At 60.9% G+C, this 12445-nt stretch overlaps 2 protein-coding genes across 2 annotated transcripts; both read left to right on the top strand.

Annotated features, from left to right (window-relative positions):
- Positions 1-646: 646 nt before the first annotated feature.
- LBRM_23_1010 (conserved hypothetical protein) lies at positions 647-9295 on the top strand (the record flags this gene model as incomplete). The annotated part of the gene is made up of 1 exon (XM_001565123.1): positions 647-9295. The coding sequence occupies one exon, from the start codon at positions 647-649 to the stop codon at positions 9293-9295; it is 8649 nt and encodes a 2882-aa protein (XP_001565173.1).
- An 831-nt stretch (positions 9296-10126) lies between these two features.
- Positions 10127-11377, top strand: LBRM_23_1000 (conserved hypothetical protein; the record flags this gene model as incomplete). The annotated part of the gene is made up of 1 exon (XM_001565122.1): positions 10127-11377. The coding sequence occupies one exon, from the start codon at positions 10127-10129 to the stop codon at positions 11375-11377; it is 1251 nt and encodes a 416-aa protein (XP_001565172.1).
- Between the last annotated feature and the right edge of the window lie 1068 nt (positions 11378-12445).

Below are 12445 nucleotides of genomic sequence, written 5' to 3'. Positions count from 1 at the left end.
AGGGCAAGGTGAAAGTGCCACCTTGCGCACCGTCCACTGCGCTGGTGTTGCTACGGAGCCTGTGAGAGCGCCCTTCTGGTGCGCTCTCACAACCGCGACCGCGATCGCGCCCTCTCGCCCTCTCTTCTGAGTGTATGGCGCAGTCTGTGTGCGTGTGAAGGAACGTGCCTGAGCCTGAGGCATAACCAGCGTACACAGTCATACATTCACCCTTCTGCTCTCCTCCTTTTCCCATTCTTCCAACGGGGGATGGCGATAGTAACTGCGGAAGCAAAAAAAAGCAAAGGTCAGTGGCTGTAGCGGACCGAGCTAGACCAGCCCCCTCCCCCCGCTCCCACGCGCAGACCGCTATCACCACCACCACCGGAATAGGAGCCTCTCGTCGATCTCTCGGTCATTTGTGCGCAGGTCTTTCACCCCCTCCCTCATATCTCCACCGGCAAAAACCTCTCTATCTCTTCCGCCTTCTCTCGTTTCTTTCTCCCCAACGCATACAGCGCTCTCCCCTCTCCGACACAATCTTACCACATCCATACACACCTTCTAGTGTATCTTGCTCCCTTTGGCCTCACTGGGTAGCCGTACACTGATGGGCAGTGGATAGCTCGTCGCATCCACCGATGACAACGATGCAAGGAGGAGTGACATGGAACCTCATCCCCCTGCTATGAACCGATCTAAAGCAGCACACACTGCGCCATTTTCTCCACATACTGTTGACTCCACCAGCCATGGCGTCCTCGTCGAGCGCCGCTCGCATCACGAGGGTGGCGGTTACGACGCATTCCGAGAACGTGGTCAGATCGTCTCGCAGCCTGGGCCACCGTTGCAGCTCAGCACACGCCGACTGCAGGTGTTTAGCTACGTACTCGCGGAGCTCAGCAGTGCCACGACACTCCTGCCTGACTACACAAAGGCGATCCTGAATCTGTCGCGGCGGCTTGTCGGGGCGTGGCAGTCGGTGACGGCAGCCGCAGTTGCGCGGACGCGGTATGAGCATGCGCTGGTGTGGGCAGCTCACCAGTGCAAGAGCACCGAGCCCTCAGCTCTGAGGGTGTCGTCGTCAGCGAAGACGACGCTTGAGGGCTGTAGGGTTTTTGGAGCGACGCTGAGGCGCTCATTGCACAGACAAGCACGAGCGAAAAAGAAGCGGAGATGCTCCGTGCCAGTCACCGCCGCAGCTGCTACATCGTCGCTGTCCCCCTCTGCTACTGCGTCACTTTTCGGCTTGGCGAGCTCATCACACAAGCGCCGCCGTCTGACCCGAGAGGCGACGCCAGCGGCTGCAAGCGTGGACGCGACTGCGGTGGATCGAATTGTTGAGAAACCACCACCGCACTCCAACGCTCCCAGCGATGATGGCCCATTGGGCCCGCCTAACGTTGGCTCGCCGAGGTCTTCCAGTAAGCAACGACGAGTTGATGTCACAGCAACATCGCCTTCACCTTCACTCTCTGATCGCCGCCGTGGCGTCCGTCACGACCGCGCTGCCCACAAGCGCCGCCATCAGTTTGTGCAAAGGATGCTGCAGCAGCTGTGGCTGGATGCCCAGGAGGCGGAGGACAAGGCAGGGCAGCATGTGGAGTATATTCGTGCCTTAGTCGTCAACGCCCTGTATCAACAGTATTTACAAGTCACGGTCGAGGCTAGCTACCACGACCTGGCGCTGTATCGGTGGCTCTCGCCGTTGTTGCTCTCGGCATACCGTGGCGGCCTCGAGGCGGGGGGGCAAGAGTGGTTTCGCCACGGTCGTCATCTGCGCCACCGCAGCGCGTTGGCGCACCCGGAGAGTGGGTCTCTCCAGCGTGCGCGTCAGCACCAAGCTGCTGTGCAGGTGGTGGCAGATCTGCGGCTTCTACTGCGCGTGCTGGGACGCGCTCGCATTTCGGCGAGCCCGTCCCGAGACACACGAGTGTACAGCGGCGGTGATGATGGCGACTCTGGCGTCGTCATCGCATCGCTAGCGACGGAGAACCGCAGCTCGCCCAGCTTGCCTGTGCCGCCACCTACCACCACCGCTCAGGGCGGTGCTTGCTCAGAGGATTGTGCATCCTTCGCCACCGTTGGAGGTGTAGCTGCCGCAGTAGCAAACAGTGAGGGGAGCAACAGTGACGGTGCGTCGGCGCGATGGACTGCCTCAGCTGATGGCAGTCGGGGCTCTTCTGAGCTCAGCCCCAGCGATGGCTTCGACGACCACACGCTCGCGGTGCCGATGCTACTGCAGTCTTTCTTACAGGCCTGCTTGTCATTTGATCCTACACACTGCGCCTTCACCCTCATGTCACGATGTGTTGTACTCGCCCAGCACGTCCGGTGCGGGGATGATGAGCAGACGGTGTCGTCCCCTGCCACGCCGGGTGGGAAAGGGGCTCGGCAGAAAGTGCACAGTGGAGTGGGCAGAGTCGATGAAGGTGTAGCCGATGGAGTGGACGGCGAAGAACCGCCACGGGAGCACTTTGGCCTTTTTTACGTAGTCATCGCCCGCCGCGCTGTTGGTGCTTGTGCCTGCACTGCGATGTGCTTCGGCAATCACAAGTTCATATTTGTCTGCTGCCACGATACCGAGGTGCTGCTAAGAGGGGCTATGATGACTACGGAGAGCAACGAGGGCGTGTGTGAGGGGAGCGAGGCGTCGACGGCAGCGACTGTAGAGGAGGAAGAGCGGCACTTCGCTCACGTGTCACGTCTATCGGCGAAGGCTACTGCAACCGCGTCCACCTCGAATGAAACGAGCGAAGGGGCTGAGAAGCTTGCAGGTGACGGCGCGCGGGCGGAATTCTCCGCCTCCACTTCCTCAACGCTTGCGATGACTGCAACGATCAAGGGCCGCCCAAGCCGCTTCCACCTTTCCTGTCTCCACCCTCACAGGCCACGAATGGACAAGTCAACGCCGTCGTCGCGAGTACGCGGAATCAGCGCTCTCAAGGCACACGACGTACATCGGCTCAAGCGCAGTGCCAAGGGGAACCGCGGCGGTGGCGGGGGCGGTCTCGTTGGCGAAGTGGGGTCGTCGCGTGGGGCGCCGCCTTCGCCCCACAGATCGGCACCTCCAAGCGGCGTCCTACAAAGCACGCCTTCTCGACAACCATATTCACTGACGCCACCGTTCTTCTCACCAGAGTCCGACGAGGTGACACCCACGGCGACCACCGCGGGGCGTGGGGTAACGCTAGGCGTTGCGGCACTATCGTCGTCGATTGCCACAGCGAAGCTGTGGGAGCGCTCCGTAACTCGGCAGGTGCCCTCACCACATGTGAAGCGGGCATCCACGCAGGCGCTTTTGGCGACACAGGACCCTCCTTCCACTGACAGCGCCAGTGCTGCTGCACCGTGCCGAGGGTATACCGCGGCTAACACAGTGCCAACATCACCCGCATCGACCCAGGGGATGGTGACTGACATCAGTAGTGTGGCCCCGGTGTCGGGTGCTTCCCTCCAGTCGCGCACCGCCGGGGAGGGCTCAACGTCAACGTGTCCGACCCTTGGGCCACTACTACGAGAGGCGACGAGTGTCTTTCCAGAAGACGATGCTGTTGCCGATGAGGAAGGCACTGACAGTGAATATTCTTGTGCCTCTGCGCCTAATTCGCTACACAAGGGTTGCAGCCGGTATGTGGTGAACGGCAGACTTGCGACGCATTACACCGGCTCCGCAACACGTCTTATGTCGAACTCGGAGCTTTTCTCATGTCAGACTTCCTCGTCCACACCTCTCTCCTTTTCTTCTTCCGTTGCTGACACCTTCAGTGATAGTGAGGAGGAGGAGGATGCAGACGCTGTTGATCGTGGCCGCCATTTGCAGCCGAATCACGGGCTCACCACCGAGCATCGAGATCGCATCCCGAAAGGCGATGATGAGGGGGGTACGGCGGAAGATGCAACGGTAGAAGACAGTGATGACGTTTTCAGCGGCGGCGGGTCGCCAGTCTTTGTTGTCATGCACTCACCCCTTTGCAGCTGCGGGGTCGAGGACATGGCAAAGGAATCAGGCAGGACTGCAGCGAGCGCGACTACGGCGTCCCCGTCATTCACGGCAACAACGACACCCGATTTCTTTGAGCCGAGTCATTTGCGTCAATACCAGTCCGACATGCCGCTGGGGGACAGCATAAAGGGGCTGTCTCGTCTTTTTTCTGTATCGTACGAGCCATACATGGACTTTCCTTTCCTGTACTTCGAGCAGCGCGTGCTACTGCCACCTGGGAGTGGGCACGAAAGGCGTGTGGGGGGCCGACGCAGTGGTGGCGACGGTTATACCGTTGCTCATTCTCGCTCCCCCCTAGTTGGTAGTGGGCGGATGAGTCCTTCTCGGACTTCGCCGTCCGCACGGGCGGCTGAGGCGGTCGATACGCAATTTGGCGGTGTCTGCACTCGTGCTCATGGCACCGATGTCGAAGCTGCTGCGGTAGCACATGAAGTGACTGTGACTGTTCAAGATGCTGACGTGCCGCTGATGGGAGCGGTAGCGTCTACTACACCGGATCCCGAGAGAGACGAGCAGTGCAACTTCGCACACGAAAAGCCTGCTGGTATGCCGAAGGGTACATCGTCCTGTCACCCGCAACACGCGCTCTGTGCTGCTGACACGTCAGCGGTGGAGCCATCAGAGGGAGACTTGGCCTATGCTGCGGAGCTCTATGCACGGCTGCAGTTCTGGAGTCTGCGCGGCCAGGACCGAAGTGCGTACATTGATTCCTCGTGGTCGCAGCAATTAAGCCATGTGCGCCCTGAGGGGGCTGAATGGACAGCATCATCCGCCTCTCCCAGTCTCGCTGGCAACGTGGAGGACCTGGAGGGACGGGCAGAGTTTAATGGACAGGAGCCAACCGCACCGTGGCCCAGCCACACCACGGGTGTCGATGCTCCCAGGAGAGTGCATCACGGGATGAGTCATGGAGCTCTAGGCGCTGGGGAAAGAGGCAAGCTGGCGTCAGGTGCGATATTGCAGTCGTCCCTGAACTCGTCCGTCAACACATCTGAGGCTGACGAAGTGAGTGACATTATCCGCCTTCCATTCCGCCTGCTCCACTGCACGGTTGGCACCGTTGAGTTTGCCGAGGAGGCGGAGCTTGCAGTGCCGAGGGCGGGTGCCAGAGTGCGCAAGCGTCGACGTGCCGCGCGCGCCGAAGGGCGGCAGACAAAGCGACGGCCAACAGCGACGGAGGACCGTGATACGACAGAGGAGGAAGAGGACGACCCTTCGGGCAAAGAAGAGCCAGTATGCGCCGAGGAGCGTGAGAGATTCCCGCACCTGCCTTCCTTCATGACGGTCAATGCCCGTGGCAAAGAGTTGCTCTTCGAGGCGCTGCGTGAGTCCACAGAGGTGGTGGTGTGTGGCGTGCGAGAGAGCCGCGCCCACACTGGCTACCATGATGTGCTTCATCAGCGCTGCCCCTCACAGCCTTTATCAACTCCGATGCCCACCGTGCCGGAGACCAAAGCCAGTGTGTGCCCGGAGGGAGATGCGAACAACGTAGGTTACGCCCCGCGTGCTTGTGCGGTGGCGGTGGCAACAAGTGGTACACCGTTGAAATCGACGTGGGTCACAGCCGTGAGCCCGTGGACGGTAGCTACTGCTGCGGTGCAGGGATGCAGCTTTCGTGTTGCAACCGGCACGCTCTCCCGTGATGAGCGAAACCCCTTTGCCTTCGACACCCATCGGCACCTAGGCGCGCGCGGCATCGTCTGCTGGTCCCAGGGCAACATCTCGCACGAAGAGGAGGATGGTAACACCCCAATGGACGCTAGCGGCGACGAGACTGTGATGACTATGGCGGCCCCAGCGGGCGACAGCGCGTCCCATGGGGTGGAAGGGGCTACCGGCGGCGCTACACACCACCGCGATCACATGTGCTGCTCGGACTCTTCTCACATGCCCAAGTGGCGGTGGCCGCGGCTTCCCGCTAATGATCACAAGCAGTGGCGCTGCGAACTGCTCAAGAGCGAGTTCCGCTTGGCCCGATCAAGGTGTCTTGACTGCCTCCTCGTCGACCACACCCATGGCCGCCCTATCGCCGCGATCACACTGGCTCCTCGCTCGTGGACGCAGACATCATTTGGCTCAGCCTTGGACGCCGCCTACAGCGATGACTGCGACGGGATCGGCGAGAAGACGCTGCCGAGGAGATGCGCAGGGCGTCGTCGTGCTGACACCAAGGCTACTGACATGCCGTCTCCACAGGACGTGGTGCAGCGCACCACCTATGTCGTGATTGGCTTTACTCACTACGTCGCCCCGCTGTGGCGGCACCTGCGAGAGGAGAAGGCGGTGCTGGTGGACATGGACCGCACCCTCATCGACAACGCCATCACGGTGCGCTCGGCTGCAGAGCGTCAGCGTCACCTCCGTCATGTGCATCGCGTCGTGGAAGCCGCTGATGGCGTAGCTGGGGCTGCAAACCCATGCGTGCTCTGGCGCCGGCCCACGGCAGCGACGTCGTCGGCACTCTTCGCTGACGCGCCGTTCCGAGTTGGACGCAACGATGCGCCACAACTCACGGCAGAGGAACTTGCCGAGTCCATGGCGAGGGGGGTGGATGAACAGCAGGAGAGCGTCTTGTACCGTAGCAGCAGCAGAGGACATCACCACCACCACCGCTCTTTTTCTTCTTCAAACCAACTCACCGAAACTGTTGAGGACAACGGTGTACTGCGGCCGACCATACGACAGAGGCCACTACACAGCCGCCAGTCAGCGCCGTCTCACACACCTGCTACAGCAGGCAACACCTCAGCCTTTTCCAGTGGCGGCTTGCTGCATTGCTTCATGCGCCGCACCGCATCGCAGCGGCAGAGCCTCGGCATCGTACACTACGAAGAATGCGGCGCTATCAAGTATGATGCTGGCTCCCTGCCGGCATCAGACCCGGGCTTGGGGGCCGACTCGTCGTTCAAGAGCGGTCCCAATCACAGCCGCCGAACGTGTGAGAGCGACGATACCGAAAGTGTGTCATCTGCGTCGAGCACCGATGAGGATGCTCTCAGATTGAGCTATGAGAAATCTGCCGCTACCTCTGCCACTACCGCTACCGCTACCGCAGCTCCGACTGCGGCTGCGACGCCACCGACACGCTACTTCTTTGATGTTGTGTACGTCCGCCCCGGTGTGCGCCAATTTCTCTACCGCGCTGCCACCCAGTGGAACATTCCGGTGGTGCTGGTGACGAAGTCATCTCGGAGTCGCACGGAGGCCATTCTGCGCCAGGTGCTTGATCCACACCGAGTGCTCTTCCCCGACATGCGATCGAGCGTGGTGACGGCAGATGAGATGCTGCACTGGTGTGATGGCGAGGCAGTGTGCCATGATGCCGCCGACAGGGGCAAGGAGGCGTGTAGGGAGGCGGACGTCGGCTTTGGGGACCCCGTAGGAAGACTGGCGGTGCACCAAAGCAGCTCGGCAGCATCACGTAGTCCCGATGCAGCTAAGGCGTACTTCGCCCCACCTCACACAACGGAGGCAATAAGCACAGCTGAGCGCATTGCACGAAGCCGCAAAGGTGCCCTGCGCGTTGTGCAGTTTGTTTTGGATGCCGCCGCGATGACGGCGGCCCGTCACGCGTGGCGCGCTCCGGCGTGGTGCGACTGGCCAAACCGCCTGCCGAAGCCGCGCAGCATCGCTGTGCTGGACGACGCACCACAGGTATGGGAGGAATCGGACTGGAGGTGCACGGTGCACGTGGCCCCCTATACACTCTCCCGCGTCGACCCGCGAGCGTACTTTAGCCGTCGCGGCTACGCCACTTCCCTCGTGCTCTCCTGCTTGTACGGGTCGAAGTGTTTGGTGTGCGGTGAGGGTGTGCTGTGTCTGCCAGAGCGGCAAGGGACTGAGACCGAAACATCCTCGTCCTCTCCTCACAGCCCCTCGACCTCTCTGAGCGGGCCTGAGAGTCGTGAACTCAGGGCGTACCGCTGGCCGCATTGCGTATGTGTGTGCCCGCCAGACCATCTTCGTGACATCGCCCGCACGGAGGAGGGTGTGCCGGTCGGCTACACTAGCACGAGCTATGGCGCCGCCACTGCTTCAGATCTGTCTGCGAGCGCAAGAGCGATACTAAGGGTGCTTCTCTGGCGCATGTCAGGCAAGGCTGCGGTGTGCAGCTCCCAGAAGCCACTATTGTTGCCGTCCATCGAGGACTCTGCGACTACAGAGCAAGCGAGAGGTGGTGAGGGTCACGTTGGGGCACGGTGCCGCGGCTACCGCCGCCGACGTCGGCACCGGTGCCGCGCCGACGATCTGGACGCAACTATGGCGCCTGTCAGCGAAGAGTGGGCTTTAACTGTCTCCGCTACTGCGGACCGCGAGGCCCGGCGGAAGATGGCCGACCCTGCCACGGTGGCACGGACTGCTGCATCGAGACACGTCGGAATGGGTACGCGGCCACGACACTTCGACACCTTCGACACTGAAGGCATCGCGTCCCCTCCGTCCTCCTCGCTTTCAGTGTTTTCCAGTGCGTCAAGCCACACCTTCGCGTCTGCATCGACCTCAGAACGCTCAGCTCTGACATCATTATCATCGTCACCGCCTCGCACGAGCTCGTCGTCGTCGTCCACTACCACCAACTTATTGTCCTCCGGGCAATTCGCATGGGGCCCTGGCTTTGGCCATGCGGCAGTGAACGCAACCCCCGAGACTGGCAGCTACACGCCGAGTACCATGGTCACGGTAGCGTCGATGCCGCCCACTCCGATGGCCTTCCGTGCCTCCCCCGACCTGTCGCTTGAGTTCAAGGCGCTAGGCGGCGAGGCCGAGGCAGACGATGACGAGCAGCACGGACTGGTAATCAACGCGGGCAACTTATCTGCCAACACTACGACTGGTAGTAGGAATGCAGCAGGGGAGGAGGGGTCAGTCTTGCAGGCTCCCGCACCGGAGGACTACGCTGTTGCGACCACCACCTGCTATGGAGCTCCTCGTTCGAACTCGTCTGAAGTAGATAATGTAATTCCGTTGGAGATGCGCGCGGCACCGTCCGTGCTGGGGCTTCTTCGCGCTCCAGGTAGTCCCAGTCATTGGATTGATGATGTAGGTGGGGCACATGCAATGGGGTCAGAAGGCTCGGCCATGTCGTCTGCTGACTCTTATCAGTCCTCTTGGCTGAACCGTAGCTTCACGTTTGTGCCCGCGGAGGATGTCGTGCCCATCATCTCTGCACCGGAGACGTTTACCGAGGGGGTGGTGGCTAATGTCGACGACTCAGTGCCGCTGGAGGCGTTCGAGGCACCGCTGCAGCGACCGCGGCGCTGGCGCCTCGATGACCCGAGTGACGAGGTGGAGGATGTCATCCCTCTATGACAGGGGACGGAGCGCGAGCGAGAGAGGCAGGCCGCTTCAGGATTTACATTTCCTCCTCCTGTTTTTTTGTGGGCGACAGTTTTGCTGTGTACGCATGCTTCTCGCGGGTCCGTGGCTATGCCCACTCCTTCCCCCCTCTCCTTTCTGTGTTAGCACACGGCGCAGCAGTTACACGTCAGCAGCGAAAAGTGAAAGGGCCAAGCACCCCTGCTGCCCATGCGCAGCAAAGTACAGAGAAGAGAGGAAGCGGGAAGAAGCAGAGCACAGTGTGGAGAAGCAAAAAGTTGTTTCACTGGGGGCCCCAAGTGCACGTGCGAGGGGTGCTCCGTGGCTGTTCTCCGTTGCGTCGCTCCGCGGATGATAATCGCGCAGAGAAAGGACCAGGGTGTAGTGACGGACCAAGGCGCCGTGTAGCCAGCCCGATCGCCCCTCCACCCCTTTCCTCTTGTAGCACCGAAGTCATGCCACCGGTAGTGGTGCCTTTCTCTCTCTCTCTCTCCATCTTCGCCGACCTACACGCATGCACCCCGCATCCGTGCATGAAAGCTACGGTGAAGGGGTTGTTTCACACGTACGCACGCGCCTGGGCCTTTCGTCACAGGCTGTCAACGCCGTCTTTCCTCACAACTCTCACTAGTGATCAACACTATACCCCTTCAAGCAATGCAGCAGCGCCTTGTGCGGCTCTCCTCAGCCGTAGCCGCGGCATCTGTACCCGGCGGGGCAACCCCATCGATGCGCCCCCTTTTTTTCAGTTCCTCTGCTGCTGTAGTTTTCATGATGAGCTGCTGCTACACTGGCTTCCTACGGAGAACGCCGGTCCGCTTAGCCATGAACCTCCACGCAAGTGATATGTCTACCCCGGACAGAGCCACGGTGAACTCCGCCAACAAGAAGGAGTTCAAGACCGCGCTCTGCAACGAGCTGGTGAACAAGATCACCGCGCAGGGGTACTACCCCATGTCGCAGTTCATCAAGGACTGCCTGACCCACCCCCAGTACGGCTACTACGCGGCGAAGAAGCACGTCATTGGAGGCGAGAAGGCTGACTTCATCACTGCGGCAGAGATCCCATTCTTTGGCGACGTGCTCGCTGCCTGGGTGATGGATGCTTGGCAGAAGATGGGTACACCACGCGTGCTGCACCTCGTGGAGATGGGGCCTGGTCGTGGTACGCTTATGAAGACGATGCTGAAGCAGATTCAGTACTCGAACCCACATCTGGTGCACTTCTTGCAGATACACCTCATCGAGGTCGGGGCGGCGCGCCGCGAGGAGCAAAAGAGGGCTCTGGCGGCATTCCAGACGGCTCAGGGAAAGATCAAGTGGTGGATGGACCTGGAGTCGTTGCCTTTTTCGCTTGAACCAACCGTGTTCATTGCGAATGAGTACTTCGATGCGCTGCCGGTTGCCCAGTTCCGCTACACCGAGCGCGGGTGGGTGGAGACGTGCGTGGAGGTGGACACCGACCCTGGCACAGAGGCCCACTTCCGCCTTGTCCACGCTCCGTCCGGGTCGATGTCGGCCTACCTTATCCCTGACGATGTTCGCACCAAGGGAAAGAGCGGCGACTGCGTTGAAGTGAACACGGTCGGGATGCAGACGATGGAAACGCTCATGAAAAAGATGATGGATTGCCAGAAGGCTGCGTGCCTTCTGATTGACTATGGCAAGGATGATCACATGCACAGCACACTCCGCGGAATCCGTGGCCACCGCTTCGTTGACCCGCTGCTGTCACCCGGAGAGGTCGATCTCTCGTGCTGGGTGAGCTTCCGGCAGTTGCGGTGGGTTCTTGAGCGGCTGGAGGTGGCGCGGCGGCACCTCAAGTGGTTCCCGGTGATGACGCAGCATGACTTTCTGCTCGAGAACGGTATTGATGTTCGACTGGCGCATGTGATTAAGGACGAGGAGACGAAGACGGCAATGAAGGTGCTGCAGAACTACCGGCGGTTGATGGACAAAGAGGAGATGGGGGAGAGCTACAAGGTGTTCGCGTTTCAGACCCGAAACTTTCCGAACGTCTCGCCCTTCTTTGCCGAGATGCCGCTGCCTCCGCTGTCGCAGGGGCGTGGGCGGTAGACCGATGCGCGCAGAGGGTACAACGGCCCTTTCATGCAGCCTGCATGTTCTTAGCTTAATGTGAAGAGTTTGAACACACACATACATACAGAGCGAGTCAATGCCAGAGGCCAGAGAGAGAGAGGGAGAACGTAAGGAGACTTATGGAGTGAGGGAAGGAGAAGCTCTGCTTCACGCGGCTGTCACGCTCGGCAACCCATGGCCCACTTCACCCCTGTACTTCCTCCCCCCGATACCTCCTCGACTTTCCTCTTCCGTGTGTGTGTCCATGTACGCAGGCAGGCATAGAGGTGTCGTACCACATCTACTACAACTACTTGCTCAAAGTTTCCCCCTTTCTTTCGCGTTCTGTTCGCAACAACGACCCCTTTATGGGAGGCGGGGTACGCCTCCGTGCGTGTGGCGTCCAGGGCCCAGCACCCCCCGCGCTGTGTGTGTAGGGGGGCCCTGCGCAGCCCCGAGGGAGGCACCGCGTGGCGGCCGGCGCGGTGGGTGCGGCTGTGAGGTGACCTGCGAGTCCGGGGTAGGTCGAGTTCGCGGCAGGGGCGGTGCGCACTGCTGTAAGGCGTGTGTCGAGCGCTGCTGCGCGCCACGCGGGTGGGCCTGCGACGGGCCGGGGTCGAGTGCGGAGCGCCGGACGTCATGCGCTGGACGGCGGAGAATGGCCGCGTTGGAGGAGGTAAGGAGGAGCGCTGCAGCGGCAGGGGCAATGGTGACGGGGGTTTTCTGTCTGTGTGCTTCGTTCTCTTCGCCTGGTGCTGCAACACGCAGGTCCTGCCGATTTTTTCTCTTCTCCCGCTTTGCGCCTATGCACACATGCGTGCATGTACGTAGGAATGATGAGACGCCAGGTGTACCACGGCGAGGAGTACGCGTAATCGATGCCCTCGTCGAGAATCAACTTTCTGCTTCTCTTTTTTGTAGGGTTTGATGCACCTGTAGACCTACGCAGGCGTGCATGGCTGCCTCCTAGTCCCTTTCGTGCTACGTAGGCGTCACCGACTCGTTACGTTCTCCCTGTACCCCATGTCCTCCGCCCACCGCCGCTCTTTGCCCCCCCCCCCCCAA

The sequence above is a fragment of the Leishmania braziliensis genome, chromosome 23 (genome assembly GCF_000002845.2).
Source record: "Leishmania braziliensis MHOM/BR/75/M2904 complete genome, chromosome 23".
In the NCBI taxonomy this organism is placed as follows: Eukaryota; Euglenozoa; class Kinetoplastea; order Trypanosomatida; family Trypanosomatidae; genus Leishmania; species Leishmania braziliensis.
Note: the sequence above shows the minus strand (reverse complement) of the source record. Positions and strands in the feature narration are given on the sequence as shown.